General features: G+C 39.0%; 1 protein-coding gene across 2 annotated transcripts in view; it reads left to right on the top strand.

Annotated features, from left to right (window-relative positions):
• helz2a (helicase with zinc finger 2a) overlaps nt 1–21,465 on the top strand; it is a 122,073-nt gene that overhangs the window by 20,959 nt on the left and 79,649 nt on the right. The window contains exons 3-5 of one of the 2 annotated variants that reach the window (XM_059980534.1): nt 7,445–8,535; nt 11,431–11,614; nt 11,733–11,840. In XM_059980534.1, coding sequence (XP_059836517.1) covers nt 7,547–8,535; nt 11,431–11,614; nt 11,733–11,840 — 1,281 coding nt within the window. In that variant the 5' untranslated portion in view covers nt 7,445–7,546. The remainder of the gene's footprint in view (nt 1–7,444; nt 8,536–11,430; nt 11,615–11,732; nt 11,841–21,465) is intronic. The other variant, XM_059980535.1, reaches the window with a different exon arrangement.

Raw genomic sequence — 21,465 nt, 5'->3', positions numbered from 1 at the left:
TCTCATCCTTGTTTCTATTCGGAAGTGACAACTGGCCTAGCTCATCAGTGAGGTATTGTGCAGTAGCACACTACCAGTGAAACTCCAAAGGGAGATTGTTGTGTTGGAATTGGAAGAACATGCAGTCAAGAGTGAACCAACAGTCCCCTATTTAACAGGGCAGAGCATTATAAAGTTGGATCTAGGTATGGCATATTCTATTTTCCTTATGATTTTTCTGATCTATAAAGATGGATTTTGTAGTTATTGGTGAGTGCTGTTGGCTCACTGCTCACCTAAGAAGTGCATTAAAACTTACCTTCCAACGGTCTTTCCTGGTGAGCCAGAACTAGCACCACCCATGGAAAATTGGTCAGCTGAGCAAACCCATAGGCTGCCATTTGGCTGCTGATGCTGTAGGAGGTAGAAGAGAGGGATAGAGGTGGAGAATGGGGAGTAAGGAAAGAATGGACCAGGATATAGAAGAGGGAGGCAGAGGCAATGAAGGCTGTAGGAGAGAAGAGGGATGGAACAGGAGTAGAACTAACACAGTAGCAGGAGTGCAGTGAAATGGGTGGATGTTTGAGCATGGAATAAAAACCCTTTGACCATAAGACTATAAGGTATAAGAGAAGAATTGAGAAATTTAGCCCATTGAGTCTGCTCTGCCATTTCAACATTGCTGATCCAATTTTCCTCTCTGTCCCAATCTCCTGCCTTCTCCTCATATCCCATCATGCCCTGACTAGTCAAGAATCTATCAACCTCTCTGCCTTAGATAAGAATTCCACATATTCACCACTTTCTGGCTAAAGAAATTCCTCATCTCCATTCTAAAAAGACTCCCCTCCATACTGAGGCTGGGTCCTCTGTTTCCCACTATAGGAAACATCCTCTCCTCATCCACTCTTCCAAGGCCTTTCACCATTTGATGGATTTTATGGTTCTGTAGGTTTTAATGTGATGCAATGAAGGTTAGATATTTGAAACAATTCACAGGGAACCTAGTTTAAAATCTTCTTTGCTCCTCTTATTATTACTTTTGTTCATTATCTATTCAAATACAATTTTTTGCATCCAATTTATTTACTGTAAGTCTTTATAAAAACAAAATAAAACAGTGAATGCAGAGTTCTGAATTGAAACAGTATGTCCAGAACCACGTATTTGGGGAGAAAAGTCGTTAAAGGCTCAAATCAGTGAACTTTACCACTGATCATTCATCTGTCTTGATGACAATTCAAGGGAATTGTTAACTAAGTTTTCCAATTGACAGAAACTTGCTGACCTGATGAGTAATCTGTGCTGTCTAACCCAATCAACAACTTTGATAGACAACCTTTGGACTGACTTTTCCCACTCCTGACTTTTGTTTGTTAAATCGGTTTTCAGCATGGAAAGGTTGAAAAAGTAACCATGCTGGTTTTACTAATTTGCTAAGGACTGGATGTGAGGCATCACTGGTAGAGTCTGGGATAAGAATGCCTATTACTATACTTTATATGATTGCCTGTTTTTTTTTCTTTAACCCTTACTCAAGTCTGCACTTCTTTCAAAGTGCATTAACAAAATAATCCTATTAAAGTGGGAATTCTGTGGATTCCAGTTAATTGGGGCACCCACTTGTTTGGGAGAACTCTTAAAGAACAAAAAATAATTGAGAAAATAGCCAGGATTCCCTTTGTTTATTTGGGATATTTGCCGCTTAATTGGGGCAGGATACTAGTGCTGAACACTTTCTAACTAGCATCATATGTGTGCACTTGATTGACTGTTAGACACTACATTGCGCTTAGAGCAAGCAGTTTTAAAATAACATCAGTTGTGTGTGTTTGTGTTCAAAAAGCAGAGATTTTTATCACTGATTGTTGGCAAGAAATAACTAGTAAATCAATTCAGAAGTGTTTTGCTCACTAGAGTTTCATGCATTCGGGCCTGGAGCTGCCAGAAGTGGCTGGGAGTGAAAGTGAAATGATTTCTCTGCTTCAGTATGTTAGGAATTACAAGGAATCTGAAGGTAATAGCAAGCACCTTGAATGTTACAGTGAAAATGAAGATTTGGAAGATGCAATCATCAATAGTATTTTATGAAGGCAGTCCATTATCTACAGTAGGTGTCTGCATTGATTTTGTTCATTTACGGTCAATCAAAAGGTGCACTGGATGAATTAGCATACAGGTACATTGTGTGAATTTCTCCGTTGATAACAGTTAAGAACTGTAGTACTGTAGTCATATTGATAGTATTCTAATTTGTTCTGTATTTCATTTAAATGCATAATTTATTACTTAGTTAAATGATAGTTTGTCTTTTCTATACCTTTTTAACTATTTCCATGAAACTTCAGTTGATTGGGACAGTCACTTAATTGGGTCAAAATGAGCTGTCCCGATGTGTCCAAATTAACTGGAATCCACTGTAGTGGTGTAAATTGAAGTGTTTGTATGGTGATTGGTTTTACAACATTCACAGTGATCCAGTCTTGATTAAATATATATATTTTGCTTTTAATATCCTGCTGAATATTGTGACATGTGGGCAAGATATATAATGTGTGCAGCTACCGCACAATTACAGGATATCAAGCATAAAAATCAACTACCAGTGGGATGTATATAATATAAAATAGTATCACTATCACAAAATAACAAGTATTACCAAAGGAACACATAAATCAAGTACCTTTTGCTCATATCTTGCTCTACAAAATGTATGGCATTCAATAAAAACAATAACAATTTGTAGTTCCTTATTCACAGAAATGGCAAAAATTGCAGCTCCAAAATCTATGGATTTAAAACATTAAATTTTAAAACATTATTGCTGAAATAACTTTTTTTTCTCTCAATGATATAGGATACAGTGAAATACTCAAGCCTGCCTATCCTTTACTTTTAACTGTATTTTAATGTAATGTATTTAGATAATCCATAAACGCAATTGCCCTGCTGAAAATCTCTGATGGAGCTTATGGGTAGTTGAGCTGAGAGATTTCTCTTATTGTTGTGCATTTAAAAGTATAACATTTCTCAAGTTTGTTATCATTTGATTAATGCAAGTATTAATTTTATTTGGTTTTGTAATGTTCATTATTTTGTCTTGTTCATTAGGTTCATGGGCCTGAACCTATTCATTTGATTTTGCACAATCGGCAAGGAGTCTAGATGTCACTGCATAAGCCTGTACACATTGAAACAGAAATTAATAGAATCTACTTTGCAGCCATTGATCAGCCCTGTGTAAATGTTCGTAAAATGAATTGGCACCTTCTGTTTTTCTTTATTCAGCTGGAACTTGCAATGAGAATAACCGGGGTTATCAGCACTCTGCTTTATAACAAATAAAATTTGACAGTGTCATTGAGTACACAAAGATAAAGTAATTTGGAAATCTATAAACAGTAATTTTCTGATTCACCAGGAGGTGTGTTATAATATTCACCATGGCAATTGATGTGGAATCAGTGAACCGATAAAGAAACTTTTGTGATCTATTATTACTGTTAACTAAGCACTGCTGTATTGTCTTTCTGAGCAAGATAAAACTGTGCTTGTAATTATGCCTCAAGCATAGTCAAAAGCTTTTCTAGCTCTGAAAAATAATTTTATATCTGTGGAGTCTAATTTGGTCAGAATAATTAATGCAAAACTCCATGGATTTAAAATTAATTTGTACAGCAGATTTTTTAAAATCATTCAGTTTTACCTGATTTCCAAATTCATTAGCTAGTGTGGCATTCAGTTATTCAGACATTGTTCAATCCACATGTAATGTGCAGGCATCACTAACCATTTTTCTTTGAAGTCAGTTAGGGAACAATGCATAACTGATACTGCCTTTATGGTTGCCTACCACAAATACACAAACGGGGCATGCACTCAATTGTAAGTGTAGGCTTTGCCCTGGGGATGAAGCTGGATGACACCACCTTCTGCATTTCTTTACAAACACGGAAAGTCTGCAGATGCTGGAAATCCAAAGCAACACACACAAAATGCTGGAGGAACTCAGCAGATGAGGTAGCATTTATGGAAAAGAGTAAACAGTGGAATTTTTGGGCTGGATTCTTTCTTCAGGACCAAGGAGGAAGGGGGAGATGTCAGAATAAAAAGGTGTCTGCATTTCTTTAACTTTCCAAACCCAGAGCTATACTATCCATTAGTAAAGATTTCACTAGTTTGGCTCAGTTCTCCTTCAATTAGATCCTGTTTGATTTGAACAAAACATACCCAAACAATATGAAGCATAACATTTTATTCATCTGGAGTAGACTCTGAAATGCACCACATAAAGAGGCAACAAAGGCAGGAACTTTCAAAACCTTTGATATCTCAAGAAACACTTCAATCACCAGTGTGTAAGAAACTACAGACCAGGTGTGGGCAAAGTCTGATATTAACTTGTTTATTAGATTAAGAAGGACTGTAGGCCCTTAATATGTAAATTGAGCTCTGAATATCGTATTAGTGTCAACTGAAATGCTGGATGGATGCAAGAAATACTTATGCCTGCCTCAGCCAATCAGTTCAATTTTAAAATGAAATTAGGACCTATATAAACACAAAAGAAACATAAATTTATTTTACTTGATTTCATTCTCCTTGTGAATAAAAAACAGCTGCAAAAAATTAGTATCTTTGTCCAGCTATTCCCTTCCTACTTCAAACACAAGGTGGGGCGGTGGGCCTACCACCGTCCCCCATCTTGCTAAACCCTATAAACTTTGTATTGGACTCTGTTCCACACTACTAGCTAGCTAAGTAATTTTTACCATGAGTCTAATGCTCATGAGGTAGTAGGTTTTAAGTTCATGATGCACAGATGTGATTTCATTCTGTGATCCACCTTTGAACAAGTTAAGAGAGTAGTAGATTCTCAACTTACCAATGAATACAATTTTTTATCTATTGAATGCCCATCTTTCGTGGCAAAAATGCACTAGCATTAAAACTTCCTATTTTGAAAAGGACTAGGAACTAGTTACCCCATAACTAGATCAACAGATGTATTGGGAAATTTATGGCTCTTGCATATAGCACAGCTACTTTTTAATAAGGAGTGTATATGATAGTGTAGTGGTTAGCGTATCACTTTACAGCACCGGCCAGTGAACCATGATCGGGGTTCAACTCCCGCTCCTACCTGTAAGCAGTTTGCACATCCTGCCCACGACTACGTGGGTTTTCTCTAGGTGTTACACTTTCCTCTCATATTCCAAAGATGCACAGTTAGGGTTAGAGAGTTATGGGCTTGCTATGTTATCACCAGAAGTGCACCAATACTTGCGGGCTACCAGCACAATGTTTGCTGATTTGATTTGACGCAAACATAGTACTTCACTGTATGTTTTGATGTACAAATGATAAATAGAGCTGATTTCTTTAATCTCCAAACATGCTGGTCAAAAATACTGCAGATGCAGGAAATCTGAAATTAAAAAAAACAGGACTTGCTGGAAACACTTTTTGAATACAAGGTCTTGACCTGAACTTTTAACAGCTTATCTTTCCCCTGTGCCTGACCTGCTGAGTTGTCATTTTCTGTTTGAATCATGATATTGAACTTGCTCCATTTATTTCAGACCAAGTGCAGAGGCAGATAATACATTTTAGGAAGTAAGATTGCTTTGTGTATTCTGGCTAATCTTATTGTTTCTTCTCAATCTTGACTACCTGTCTCTTGTTAAAAGTTTTTTTTTATTTGCAAATGAAATTAGAAAATCTGGAAGCTGGAACAGAATAAGAAAAGAAACTTTTAGAAATATTCTGATTTTTTATGAATGTTCACTAATCTGTTTCTCTGTCAACTGAATGTCTAACTTCCAGAACATTTCCAGCATTGTGTTGGAGATTTTTACACACTTGTTCTGATCAGTCTTTATCAGTGATAATTAACATAGCCCAGAAAGGGAGTAGTTTAAATTTGAGGGCATAGTTTCTTCAGAATAGATAGTGCTTTAAATTTTTTGAGATTTAAAATATAAAATATTGTTTCTTATTTTTTCTTCCTTTATCTTCTACTGTTTATCTTGTGGAAAATTTTGTTTTCTTCCATAGAAACGTAGTAAACCTACAGCACAATACAGGTCTTTTGGCCCACAAAGCTGTGCCAAACAAGTCCTTACCGTAGAAATTACCTAGGGTTACCAATATTTTGCCCTCTATTTTTCTAAGCTCTATGTACCTATCCAGGAGTATCTTAAAAGACCCTATTTTATCCGCCTCCACCACCGGCACCGGCAGCTCATTTAACACACTCCATCTTTAATTGTTCTGAATTTGACTCTTATTCACCTAATTTGCATCTACATCATTCCTCTATACTGTTCAAAATCAATGTAAGTCTCAGAGGTGAAGAAAGCAGACAGTTTATTCTGATGTTCAACATGGCCTCAGTGCACCATTACCAGCTTGCACATCTCTTATAAACTGAAGAGAAATGGAAAGAGTTTAATTGGATGCACTCTCACAATGCTATTTTTTGGCAAAGTTAGTTTGTTTTTAGCTAGACCCAATGCTAAAAAAAATAGCCCGGTGCAGGCTAGTCTTTGTTTACCACTTGAATGAAAATGATTTATACGTACAATTAAAAACATGAGGACTAGAAACCATGACTGACAAGCCCAAGTAATGTTGACTGGACTACTGGCTTGTAACAGAGTTTTCAGATTAATAATTAACTACATAAGCACAGTAAATAGCTGGTTCCCTAGCTGTAACTACAGTTCCAAACACTGTTGAGTTAGTGACAATTGAGTTGTCATAATTATTGACAAATATTCTTTGGAGCTATGGGGAATGTATGTATACTTTCAAAACATGGAAGAAAATTGGAAAAAAAGAATTAAGCATTATTATTCTGTCACATATCACTGAACTTTTCTTTTGAGGGAAGGAGAATTAGTTTTATCAGGATTTCTAATTCTCCCATCCCTCAAGTTTTTTCCAGGCTTACCTCTTTGGAAGATCTCATCTCATGGGAAACCGTAATGGATCTACTAAATCCTTATCTACTTGGATCTGTTTATTTATGCAAATAATGTGCCATGAAATGTGGTTATAATGTTACATTTCTGGCTGTTTGATCTCCTGAGGAGAGGCATTCAGATTGAGTGGGAGGAAGCAAAGTTTCGGTAGCTACAACTCCATCACTATATCTTGCTGGGATCCTTACCAGTTTCTGCTCAGCTAGTGACAAAGAGGAAAATCCACTAATGTTCAACTCTCTACCAACTTTGGCTACTTATTATTGATAAGATCTTAGAGAATAATTGTGTTCCTTCATGCAATTGATGACTTAATCTCAGCTGTAGTGAATTCTATTTTGAGCATTTAATTAGCTTTATAACTAAAACTTGATACCTTCAATGCAATTGTGGCATTATATAAATTATATTAATAAGATGTTCCTACAATTTTTCAATGTAGGATTTATGACAATAATGCTCATATTTTCCTCTTGCAGTGTTTGTTCGGTAACTCACTGGCTGAACGATAATTCCTCATTGGACAGTTAAATATTAGGCAGTGGAGAATTCCTTGATGTGTGCAGTTCCTCTGAGTGAGAATGAAAGGAGTGGAAGATCTCTTCAAAGAGCTTGATTTGCAGCTAATTTGCCTTCAATGTTCTGAGCCAACGAATGAGAGCAGTGTTGTTCTCAAAAATGTAAATCATGAATGCCAGCACCTCCAACTTGTTGCACGGAAGCCGCAAAGTGTATGGAAAATAATTCGGAGGCGACCAACTTTCATTAATCCTGTGCGCTATGAAGTATGTTGGTTCTACAAGGAGGGCACTGGCTGCAAGAAACATAGGAATAACTGCACATTTGCTTGGAGTAAGGAAGAAGCTTTAGTATGGAATTATGAAAAAGATAACAAAACTAAACGAAGCACCCTGAAGAATTTAGTGGCCAAAAGAGCAAACAACATAAAATTGTGTTCCAACACACCTAGTGCAAAACAGCAGAGAGCTGAGGAAACCATTGTTAATGAATTTGAAGGACTATTTGTTGAAATATGTAAAGTTTGCTTCTATAAGGCACCTCAGCAAATAGCTGTTCAAAACTCTAATGGCCTTTGTTCACTTTCACCACAGCATAACTGGAAGCCATTATTGGTCCATATCCTTGCAGGCACCAATGATATGAAGCAATTCAATGAAATTAAATCTCTCCCATCTGTAGACAAAATCCGGTATTGTGATACAGTAACTCGAGGAGAATTTTGTCTACATAATGATTGCAATTTTGCTCATAGTGAAGTTGAACTGATGGTATGGATGTCAGAGGTGCAACAAGGTTTGAAGCGTCCCACGTTGCTTCAGATATCACAGCAACGGATCATGAATGGGCAGCCCGAAGCAGTACAGATGATAGAAGACAAGGTTAATTTCTACTGCAGAGTATGTCTGATAACCTTTTCTTCTCAGGATGGATTTGAGAGTCATTGTTCATCCATAGAACATGTTCAGATGGTCATGACAGACACGACTGTTGAGTGGAAACACCGAAAACCACCTCTTAAAGGAAAAAACAATTACCAAATGTGTCCAAGGTAAATGACAAAACAAAAATAGATCAATATGCTTTACATAATTTGTGTTAGCTTACATTAGTTTTTGCATTACATTGGTCATTGATCATACTCATCAAAAATAACATTCAGAAAGTTCCTGGAAGAGGATGTGGTAAAATTGTATCTGTTAACTATTGTGTTTCATGCACTCTCCAATGAAAATCAGATAATATTGATAAAATCCTGCAGCATGCTTGAAATTTGACAAATTGCAGGAAGTTTGGCTAGTCTCTTATTAGGAAGGCATCTTAATGGTCTGGGGTAAATACCAGGAGCCACCTGTGTTATGAGCACCCACCTATGAAGAATGTACAGAACGCATTTTGTTCTATGTGGAAAGAATCATAGAATGACAAGAGTTACAGAACTGTACAACATTTAAACAAACCCTTTAATGTACCACATCTGGGCCAACCTTTTTACCTATCTCCACTCTTCCCCTTTGTCCAATTTAAGACCATATCCTTTCATGCTATGTACTTTTAAATGTTTGTTTAACTTTCTTAACCATAGTTCTTGCAACATCTTTGTGAATCTCCTCTACATTCTCTTCAGCACAAGTATTTCCTTCTTATAATACGTTGATCAGAACTGCATATAATACTCCAAGGACAGCCTAACTAGTATTTCATACAGCTGCAACGCAGTATCCCAACTTGTATATTCTACACCCAGCCCAAGAAGACAAGCATGCCATATGCCTTCTTTACCACCCTATCTGCATGTATTTTTACTTTCAGGGAACTATGGGCTAGAACTCTAGGTCTCTCTGTTCATCAATATTTCTTTATCCCCTACCACTTACTGTATATATGCTGCCTCTGTCTGACTTCCCAAAATGCACACTTGGTGGAATTAAGTTCCACCTACCAACACTCTGCCAACTTTCCAACTGATCTATATCTTGCTATATGCTTAGACACCCATCCTTGCTATCTACACACAACACCAAGGTTTGTGTCATGCACATTCTTACTAGTTATTCCTCCTTCATGCACATCCAATTCTTAAATATATATCACAACCAACAAAGGTCCCAACACCAGTCCCTGTGGTACACTGGCCTCTGTCTCCAAGTGTTAAGCCAGAATCTAATTAGTCTGCTTACCATGGATCTCATGTGCCTTAAACTTTTTGACCACCCTACCATGTAGAGCCTTATTAAATGCCTTATCAGAGTTCACATAGACAACATTTACTGCCCTGTCTTTCAGTCTCTGTGATAATATCCTCAAAAACGCAAACCAAATTTATAAGATAGGATTTCCCTTCTCCATAATCAGTCCCTGTCTTTCCAAATGAACACAGGTCTTGACCTTAACATTTTCTCCAATGATTTCCTGATCATTGTCACAAGGCCTAGTAGCCTGTAGGAAGGGTGAACCAGAAGATGAGTTAGGGCACTGCTAACTTCTACTCGAGTGAACCTGAGTACAAGGGGAATGAGCCAAGGTATACAATTCAAATTCTCTGAATTGGTGAGGCAATCAATTTTCCAACATTATTTCTGCTCCTAGTAATTTTGTGAAATCTAGTTATGTTTAGATGTGTGCAGTAATATGTGGTTTTATTTATTTATCTATTTGTTTATTTATTGACTGACAGCACAGAGTAGGCCCTTCCAGCCCTTCGAGTTGCGCCACCCAACAATCTCCCACTTTAATCCTGGCCTAATCATGGGACAATTTACAATGAGCAGTTAACTTACTAACTGCTATGTCTTTTTGAAAGTGGGAGGAAACCAGAGCACCCGGAGATCCACGTTGTCACACGGAGAATGTACAAACTCCTTACAAGTATTGGCAGGAATTGAACTCGGGTTGCTGGTATTCCAAAGCGTTGTGCTAACCACTACGCTACCATGCCACCGTGCATTACCATCTCAGTACAAGAAAAATTGTATAGCAATAAGTTAAAATGTTCATGTACTGAGATAGTGCTAAAATGCTTCATGAATCAGAATCAGGTTTAATATCATAAGCATATGTTGTGAAATATAATACATTACAATACATAATAATTAAAAAAGCTATAAGTAGTATAAAAGAGAGGAAAACAGTAAATATAATGCTAATACTGCACTGCAGGATTTTGCTCTTTATCTCCTTGTACCTTGCTCATATTTCAGTATGATAGCGTATGAGCCTCCACACTAACTTTTCTTTCCTGCGCATTTCCAATACCAGCCGTGACAGTTTTAATTTTTTTCCTCATGTGATTGAATGGGAACTCACTTATTCTCAACATATCAATCTGATGATTTAAAAGCTTTGCACCTAAATTGTTCTGAAGTATTGCATCGTCTGGATGTTTAACTAGTAGGCAGCTGAAAAAGCTAATGAGCTAGAAATAAAATTAAAAATAAAGCAGAAGGTGGAAATCAGAAATATCTAAATTGTTAGAAAATTCTGGAAACACAAAGTTGGTTGTGCAGCATCTGTGGGAAGACAAGTAGAGTTGACATTTCAATTTGGAGATCCTTTGACAAAGCTGGGAAAGTGAGATAATAAAGGTAATTTTACTTCGGATAGAATTGTGTCAGGGATGGAAAGTATAAAAGGAGGAACTATTAAAGGGCGAGGCCAAGTCAGATGTGTTAGTTGTGGAGGTGATAGTATTTCTTTGTCAGTGCTATGTGCTACTAATAGCAGAGTTGTGAGATGAGCCAGTAGATCAGTAGATCAGTCTGTACTAAAAGGGGGGGGGGGGAGATAAATTAAGGAACCAATGAGCTGATAGCCTTGCAGAGATAACTCGCATGACAACTAGGACTGATGTTTCTGAAATACCAGACCATTAATGCCAGGATAATTTCATGCTTACTGTGCCATTGCTGGACTTACAAAGCATTTTTTAAAATGATTTATTTTAAAGGGTAGACATTTGTGAATTTGGTGAGAACTGCATTCATGCCCACTCCCATGAAGAACTTGAAGAATGGCTAATGCGGACAGAGGTTGGACAGAATCGGAAGAAAACAGCAAAAAATCAAGGGCTTATTTCCTTTCGGGACAGTTTTCTTGAAGAATACAGGAACTGTAGGAATGAAATACTGATTGTAAGGTTTTTATTCATCAATAGTTATTTTCATTTTTCACCAGCACTGTTCAGTTTTATTGATATTTATTTAGAATTCCGTCAGTATTACTGTAAATGCTTTATATATTGATTTACAGGTGTCGACAGAAATTAATGGAATAAACATATCATGTGATCGTGATTTAAGAGTACACCGTTATAATAAAAAAAATAAACTCAAGTGGAACTTTCAGATTCAATCTCAGGTAGATATTAACTTTCCTTTTATGATTGTATTATACAGTAAGTGAAAACAAGAAACAGCAAAAAATAGCATAAGTCAATTCAAAGTTCTGGAGTCTGAGCGCTAATCTAATTGTCAGTAGTGGGCAATTAAACAGCATGATGAGGAGGATGCTCCAAAAATGTCTACATCTGCAAAAGAAGGCTGGACCCAGTTTGTAAGTTAAAGATGAGGCTATGTTCAGCTAGAAGAACTGACTGAATAATCTTACTTGTAGAATATACGTAAGTCATAGAATCGTACAGCATGGAAACTTACCATTTGACCCAATTTAACCTTGCCAATCAGTAGGCACTCTTTCGTATTAATCTTGTCACCCAGCACGTTTATGGCTGGGCAATTCACGTGCTCTTTAGAGACTTACTAAATGCTGCCAGTGACTCTGCTTCAAGCACTTGTTCAAGCAGTGCACTGCAGTTACTACTCTCTGGGTGAAGAATATCTCTAAATCTCTCCACCCCCAATCCCCCACCCCAAATCCCTAAAAATCTGAGCTACGTTTTTACCTGTCTCTGATAGGTGAAAATTTCCTGTGGTATGTTCTATCTGTATCCTTCGTAATTGTATATGCATCGATAATATCCCTTCTTACCCTCCCCCTCTGTGTTTCCTTGGTAAGAGTTTTTCTCAATCATGGTCATACTCAGATTTTCACCACTACATATATTGTAAATATGGATGAATGCTATGAGTTAATAGTATATAAAGAGCTCTGAAATACTGGTTATATGTTAAAAGATTTAATGTCTCTAACATAAGAAATTGTGACATTTCTCTATTTGTTTAGCTAGGTAATAGCAAACCTAATAAATGCATGGTCTAATATAAAGAAAGTAGCATCAGACTACATTTTTATAAGACTTTTTTTGGGCTTCATCTTATAAGCTGACAAGTAACTGACAGATAGTATGGAGACCCAGGAAAAGTTCAGAAAACAGCCCTAAGATTGACATTTTTCTTAAAAGTGTGTCCGTTCTCTCCTGATCTGAAGATGAGACTGAATGAGCCATTATCATTAGAGAAAATATCCTCAGCCATCTCGGCACTGCAGAGTGGTAAATCTCCAGGACCCGATGGGTTCCCTGTAGAATTCTTTAAATCACTTTCGTCACTGCTCTCACCTCAACTAACCTTGGTTTTATCTGATTCGTTTAAACAAGGTAAACTGCCAGCGTCATTTAATGAGGCGTGCATCATTCTTCTAGCGGGGAGAGGCAAAGATCCTCTTAGAGTGCTCTTCATACAGGCCAATCTCTCTGTTAAATGTTGATGTCAAAATCTTAGCTTAAGTTCTGGCCCATAGATTGGAGAACATCCTACCCTCTATTATTTCTGAAGACCAAACCAGTTTTGGCAAAAACTGCCTCCCTTTTTTAACATACAACGTCTTTTAAATATCTTATACTCACCTTCGGTTGGGATTCCTGAATGTGATATCTCCTTAGACACAGAGAAAGTGTTCAACCGTGTGGAATGGAATTATCTTTTTGCTGATTTGGAAAAATTTGATTTTGGACCAAGTTTCATCACATGGATTAAACTGTTATATTCATGTCCCACTGCCTCTGTTTTGACCAACTCTCAGCAATCCCAACCTTTCAAACTCAAACGTGGAACCCACCAAGGGTGCATCTTAAGCCCGTTACTTTTCGATCTGGCCATAGAGACACTGGCGATTGTGTTCTGCAGTTGTGCGGATCTGATCGGGATTTGGAGGGAGAGAGTTGAGCACAAAGTCTCCCCTTATGCTGACGACCTTTTACTTTTTATATCAAACTTGACCACCTCCTTAACACCCAAGTTCTCACTCCTTAACAAACTTAGCCTGTTTTCAGCATATGAACTTAATTTACACAAGAGCGAACTTTTTCCAATAAATGGAGCAAGCACGAGCATTAGAGTTCCACAGCCTCTCTTTTAAGGTAGTGAATACCCAATTTACTTACCTTGGCATCACAGTAACAAGGAACTATAATCATCTTTTTGGAGAAAATTTCACTAATTTGTTAAATCATACAAAACAGAGCCGAGCACAGTGGTCAACCCTGTCCATGCCCCTGATGGGCCGAATTCATGTTGTCAAAATGAATATCCTTCCTAAATTCTTATACCTTTTTCAAACCGTACCAATTTTCATTCCTAACGTCTTTTTGACTTGCTAGACCCAGTCATATCATCCTACTTATGGAAGGGCAAGTGCTGTCCGCGACTGAATAAAGTCCATCTTCAAAAATATAAAAGTGTTGGGGACATGGCCCTGCCCAATTACTGCTTATTGCTGGGCAGCTAACATACGCTATCTCATCTTTTGGCCTCATTTCCACAACCAATCTGACTGCCCAGTATGGGTGGCAATGGAGCTGAACTCTATTAGAATTTCTCTATTTCCGCACTTCCTGGATCCGCGCTCCCTTTTCTTATGCCTAAACCAGAGGTCGGCAACCTGCGGCTCCAGAGCCACATGCGGCTCTTTGATCTCTGTGATGCGGCTCCCCGTGGTTTGTTAGCTTTTGAAATGTAATTCGAAATTTGAAGATTATGGTGATCTTGTACAATATGAAAACTTTGCGGAGACACCGTTTCCTGGCACATCCGAACCGGCTCACAATTAGCCACCGTTCCGACTAAGGGAGATAGCCTACGGGGGTTTGTGAGTACGTGTCTTTTGGAGCATCCGCGCCCATGGGGACGGGTTGAGGGAGGCTTTAAAGCAAGGCTGTTTAGTTCGAATAAAGTTACCTTTGACTGCAGTCTTTATTTTAGCGCTGCGTGTAGCGCTACACCGCTACAACGTGTTTTTTATCGCTATTAATATACATCACCACTGCCAATGCCTGACACCCGCCAGTGCGCGCTTTCTTTTAATTCTTCGATCCAAGGTAGGCTACCTATGTAGTAACCTTCAACCCAACGTCTTTTTTTCGGAGTTCAAAATGTTTTTGTTGCATGCAGAAATGTAATTTCGTTTTCTCTGCAGAGTTCATCAATTTCAAAAATGCAACACATTATAATTTGTTTATACATAGCATAAAGGCAAAAAAAACCCGTTGTATGCAGTGTTATTTCATTTTGTGGCTCCCAGTGTTTTCTTTTCTGTGGGAAATGGGTCCATATTGGCTCTTTTAGTGGTAAACGTTGCCGACCCCTGGCCTAAACCAATTGCTAATCCTGTTATCAGACACACCCTGAGAGTATGGGTTCAGTTCACAAAGTATAGTGGTCTCTATAGTTTATTTCGTTCAAGTCCTATTCTACATAATCACCTCTTCCAGCCTTCTATACATGATCCAACATTTCAAGACTGGTATGGATAGGGCATCAGGCACTTTAAAGATCTTTTTATAGATAACTGCTTTGCATCGTTTGAACAATTGCCTGCAAAGTTTAGCTTACCCAACACTCACTTCTTCAGATATTTGCAAATTAGACATTTTAACAGCTCTTTGTTATCAAACTTCCCTGAGGCACCTGACACAAATGTCGTTGATATGTTTCTCTGCATGAATCCATTGTGCAAAGGTCTAATACCTACTATTTGTGACAAGCTAGCGGCTCTGAGGTGAGCCCCCCTTGACAAAATTAAAACTGCTTGATAGCAAGATTTAAAATTTTCACTGTCAGATGATGTATGGGATTCATTTCTCAAGTTAGTTAACTCAACCTCTTTATGTGCCTGCCACTGCCTGTTACAGTTCAAGGTCGTACACAGGGCCCATATGTCTAAAACTAAATTATCCTGCATTTACCCAGATGTTAATCCTGCTGTGACAAATGCAAAAGGAGCGAGGTTTCCCTTATTCACATGTACTGGACATGCCCTAGCTTGGAAAAATACTGGAGAGATGTTTTCCAAACTCTATCCCAAATACTTAATTGCAATCTGGAGCGTAACCCTTTGATTGCTCTTTTCATCACCTCCAGAGAGGGGGACACACACCTAAGTTAGACCAAATGTCGCACACAGTCTGATGCACCATCAATAACTCTCTGAGACGTGAGGCGAGATATAGGCTTTTATTGACTGGAAGAAAGAACAAGCAGCAATTGACCACTATGCTACATCCTGGAGACTGAGGGCAGGTCTCAGGCCCCAATCGCCTTTATACCGGGGTCTGTGGGAGGAGCCACGGTCAGTGGGAGGAGCCACAGGAGCAGTCAGCAGGTGGGGTGTGTCCAGACAGGTATATGTAGTTCACCACACTGTCTTTTGCCTCTCTTTTGGCCAGGCACACAGTCTTGCTCAGGTGGAGGGATTCTGCCCCACTCACCCATGCTCAATGGCTAGGGACGTCATGTACAGTCTATACCTTAAGAAGATCCGTTATTCAACTCTCAGTTGGGACACAAAGTTTCTAAAGGTGTGGGGACCCTTTCTTGAATACTTTCAGAATTCTCAGCCAAACTAAAGCTTCATCCCTTCTTCCTTTCCTCTGCAGATATCTCTTTGACTTTCAGCCTTCTCCAGTAAAATTCTACAAACTCCGACGTGTAAACGTGCAACAGTTTATGTGTTAGGAAAATACACCTTCTCAATATCAATGCAGCTCTGTGGGGATAAAGGTTCTGTTTAACCCTTTTTGCTAATGCAATGATGGCTTGGAGATGGGAATTGGTTGGGGTAGGTTGGGGCAGGGAGGCAACCAAAGCATGATTGTACTGTGGGTGCATCTCTTTCATAGATGTGAATTGTACATTTGTTACATTTCTTATGTACTGCAGAAACCTCCTTTGTACTATGCTTTCTTGATTTAAAAAACCTATAAAAATAATGCTGAAAAATGTGTGTCAGTTACCACATTATAAATTTCTATTCAGGAACAATATAGGGCTGGAAGTGTTAAGTTGTACATTTTCATGCAATGAAAAAGCTGTGTACAAGGAGCTGGTGATAGCTTAAGGCAGAGATTTGAGAGTCAGGGAACATCCCATATACAGTATATCATGCTGTACAATAAGCTGACCACACACAATCATTCAAAAATGCCTTTTCTAGGCAATTTCCAGCAATTGGAGAAGTTTGTGCTGATGGATAAAGTTGTAGGTGGGAGTATGAATGGTGGGGATTGGTAGTTGTGGGCATGATACAGAGAGAATCATGGTGGGAAGGGATGGGGTAAAGGCTTGAAGTGCAGGTTGGATGAGAAAATCAAAATGTCTGCAAGCAAGATGAGGAGGATGTGATTGTATTGATGAGATAATCACTGAATGTGGCTGAAGAGTTGATGGAAGTTAGCTGAAGAGATATTCAAGATGCACATTATCAATAGCTGATTTGTGTTAACTGATACATGGAGACACTTGGGCAGTGCATGTGATTTAAGAGAACATGTATTTAAGTAAAGTATTTGCTTTGCTTCTGAAGGAAGAACTTATTTTGCAGCAAATGAATGATTGTTTGTAAGACCGGTTATGAATTGTACCATATGTAATGATGGTGCTCCACTCACAGCAGTAAGTATAGACATTAATATAGACACATGTTTCAGAACCAAACATCTTCAGTATTCATCACATATAAATTTTATTCTTTGAATTAACTCTGAGGGCTTGAAGCATTGGTGTCTTTTGTCTGCTGCAACTGGAACTTTCATATGTTGACACAGGAAGTCCATTTGGTCCATCCAGTCAGTGGTAGTTTTGGGAGCAATCTGATTGATCCCTTTCTCCTCATTCATTTCTCTATATCCTATTGTCTTTCTCATGCCTGTTGATTCACACTAATTCTGCTGCCACCCACTCACATAGGAGGTAATTTATAGTGGTCAGTTAAGCTACTTAATGGCATGTCTCCGAGATGTGGGAGGAAGCCAGAGCATATGGGAGAAGTTCAGCTGTCAAAGAGAGAATGTGCAGTCTCAAGTAGCATGGGAAGATAAGTTGCTGGAGCTTTGTGATTGCAGTATGTCTTGATAAAACTAGCAGAGTCTAATCTGCAAGTTCTTGGTAAAGGGCTTTCCTGGTCATAATGTTCTTTGGACTTTTACCAACACTAACAGTGTCATTTGCTTTGTTAATGAGGGTGAGGCCTTGAGATAACGCCTGACATGTGGAGAATATGATATTTATAGCATGACTGATAGACAAGTTAATGGAGAACTGAACTGACTTCTCCCTTACTCGCTGAGCTCAGAGCCAGTCTTTGTGGAATTACGTCATTTTAATATACCCTAAAGTGACAGGTGAATCTTGCACCCAATCTTATCAGTTTAGGGTGTAATTAAATGACGTAATTCCATGAATATAATGGTTTTATATATAATGGTTAAATTCAAAACATAGTGCCAAAAAAAGTGAGGTAGTGTTCATGGGTTCAGTGTCCATTCGGAAAATGAATGGCAGAGGGGAAGAGGCCAGTCCTGAGTCATTGAGTGTGTACCTTCCTGATGGTAGTAATGTGAAAAGGGCAAGTCCTAGGTGAAAGGGGTGCTTAATCATGGACACTGCCTTTTTGAGGCACCTCTCCTCGCAGATGTTCAGGATACTACGGAGGCTAGTGCATATGATGGAGCTGAATAACTCTACAACTCTCTTAGATCCTGTGTAGTAGCCCCCATAACCCCCCTCCCCATATGCCCAAGGTAGTACGTTGCCTCTCGGGTGCCAGGGTCAGGAATGTTTCGGAGTAGCTGCAGAACATTCTCAGGGGGAAGGGTGATCAGCCAAAGGTTGTATTGCATATTGTAGAAGGAGGGATGAGATCTTGCATAATGAATATAGGCAGGACCTCAAGGGAGTAAACTAGATGGCTCCCCATGTCACGTGCTACTGAGGGTAGAAATAGAAAAATCCAGATAGTCCCCTAGTTATGAACGTCCGACTTCCGGACAGCTTGTACTTACGAACTGAGGAAGGAGCACGCCGTCCGCCATTTTAAGTAAGATCGCGACGCTGTCCGCCATTTTAAGTCGTTGCCGTTGACACTGTGTTGGGTGTTTAACTTTGTATTTGGCTTAAATTTTTCTTAGTAAGATTCACCCTGACCCCCCCCCCCCCCCCCCCCCGCTCCAACCCATTCCAGTCGGCTGGTGGCGCAGTGAGATCAACGTTGGGCTGGAGAGTGGAGTTTCCTGAGTTCGATCCAGTGATAGACCATTCCCGTGCTGGGTTGATGTCGATCCCAAGACTCCCGTACCATCCGTGCTGGGTTGATGTTGAGCTCGCAACTCAACCTCGTTTAAAAAAAACACTGCCACCTCCAGTTTAAATTCCCACATGGAATATTGTGGAGGATCAAACACCCAAACCCAGCACAGCCCCCACTTGTCCCATTTAGACTGTCTCAATGCGGTAGTCCTTTGGGCCCAGCGGACCTTGGGAGCTGGTAAAGCTCAGGAGCTGCCGCCCGCAGTGTTTCTGTTACATTGACGGGAAGTGATCGCGATTGAAAATAAAGTGAAAATAATAAAGCGTTTGGAAAGAGTTGAAATGCCATCGGTCATTGGAAAAGCGTTAGGCTACAGTCAGTCAATGATCAGAACAATTTTAAAGGATATCGGATAAAGTGAGAATAATGGAGCATTTGAAAGGCGCTGCCCCGATGAAAGCTACAATTATTACTAAGCAACGCAGTGGTTTAATTATTGGAATACATACATTTCTTAAGTGTTTTATATGCATAGAAATGTAAAATATATACTATATACTAAGACAAACGTTTGACTAACTGACGCTAAATAATACCGGATGTACTTGTTCCGACTTCCATACAAATCCGATTTAAAGACGGACTCAGGAACGGAACTCGTACGTAACCCAGGGACTGCCTGTAACTCAGATAAATGTGTGGCTGAGCTGCTGGTGCAGGGGGCAAGGATTCAATTTCTTAGACCATTAAGATCTCTTCTTATGGTAGTTTTGACCTGTACTAGGGGGATGGGTTGCACCTGGACAGAGACCAATATCCTGACTGGGAGATTTACCAGTGCTCCTTAGGAGGAAGGGCTGGGGCTCTGAGCAATAGAGTAGTGGATGAGAAGGGGAAAATACAGTAGTCAATAAGAACAAGTTTAGTCATCAGGATTGATGGGACCAGAGTAGAAATAGAGGAAAGTGTATTGGTTTAAGTTGTATTTGTTTCAATGCACTAGTTTGGCAAATACAGCTGATTAACTCTGGATGTCGATTGGTTCTGGGGGCAGGGATATCATAGCCATAACAGAAATATGGGCTGATGGAAGGGCAGGGCTGACAGCTCAGTATTCCAGGATACAGACACCACAGGTGTGACAGAGATGAGTTAAGAGGTGAGGACCTGCCTTCTTGATGAAAGAGGATATAACAACAGACTCAAGAGCAGGGGTTCCCAACCTTTATAGCAGCCTCCCCAACCACTAGTGAGAATTATGTAGAGTTTGCCCCGGTTATAAACATAATAGAGCTGTATTAGTTGGAGGTGTTAACTTGCCTAATATTTACTGGATAATCATAGTACGAAAGGCTTGAACAGAGTGGAATTTATGAAAATGTGTCCAAAGGAGTTCCTTGATCAATATGTAGAGGAAAGTACCAGAAAGGGTGCAACACTGTGTCTTCTCCTGGGGTATGAGGTAGGGCAGGTGTCAGTGAGCACTTAGCAGCCAGTGACCATAATTTTATTCATTTTAAAATAGTTTTGGAGAAGGCTACAGACATTTTACAGCTTAAGATGCTGAACTGGGGCAGAACAAATTTTGGAGTTGGAGTTGTTAGTTGGGGGCTGGGCAGGGGGTGGGGGTGGTGGGGTTTCCATGTTGCATAGATTAGGACTTTATTTCTTGGAACAGGAGATTGAAGGGTGACATGATAGAGGTATATAAAATCATGAGGGACATATACAGGGTGGAAGGACTGTACATAGTCTTTTTACCAGGCAGAGGATGCTAAAAACAAAAAGGCAAAAAGGGCATAGGTTTAAGAGGTGAGAGACTTAAGAGAGACTTCAGGGGTGGTTTCCTCATGCAAAGGACGTTGTGTATGTGGAATGAGCTGCCAGAAATAATGTTGAGGCAGGCATATTAACAGCATTTAAAAGCCGTTTAGGTGGAGACATGGATAGGAGAGGTTCAGAAATCTGTGGGCCAAATGTGGGCAAATGGGACAAGCTTGCTGGGTAACATGTCAGTATGGATGTGTTGGGCTGAAGACCTAATGACTCTAAAGACTTAATTCAAATTTTTAGTATACTTGGCCTTCAGCCAACATTTGGCAAGTTCAAGGAGTGCCTTATTCCCTGGGAGTCTGCATGAACTCATTTACATTTGGACTAATGGTTTGCTGCAAATGTGCATGAATGGCCAGTATTTAAGAATGTTATTAAAAAAAATCCTTGTTACAGTTAAGTCTGACAAACTGATTAAAGCAACTGAAAATGGACTTAATACAAAATATCCTGCCACATGTGAGTAATTTGAAATTATTGAAATACAACTTTCAAACATATATATAGAACTATTTGTTTATTGTGTAAGGTTACTTTGGTCAGTTTCTTTGTAAATTTAAAGAAAAATTATTTTCAAAACTTCTTAAAATGTGCATGTTGCTCTCCTAGCTCAAACAAACAAAATAGTTTTTGATCCTTCTCGTTAGCCTCTAAATGAGATCAAATAATT

The sequence above is a fragment of the Hypanus sabinus genome, chromosome 9, assembly GCF_030144855.1.
Source record: "Hypanus sabinus isolate sHypSab1 chromosome 9, sHypSab1.hap1, whole genome shotgun sequence".
Taxonomy (NCBI): domain Eukaryota; kingdom Metazoa; phylum Chordata; class Chondrichthyes; order Myliobatiformes; family Dasyatidae; genus Hypanus; species Hypanus sabinus.
This window is presented reverse-complemented; position numbering and strand designations above follow the sequence as displayed.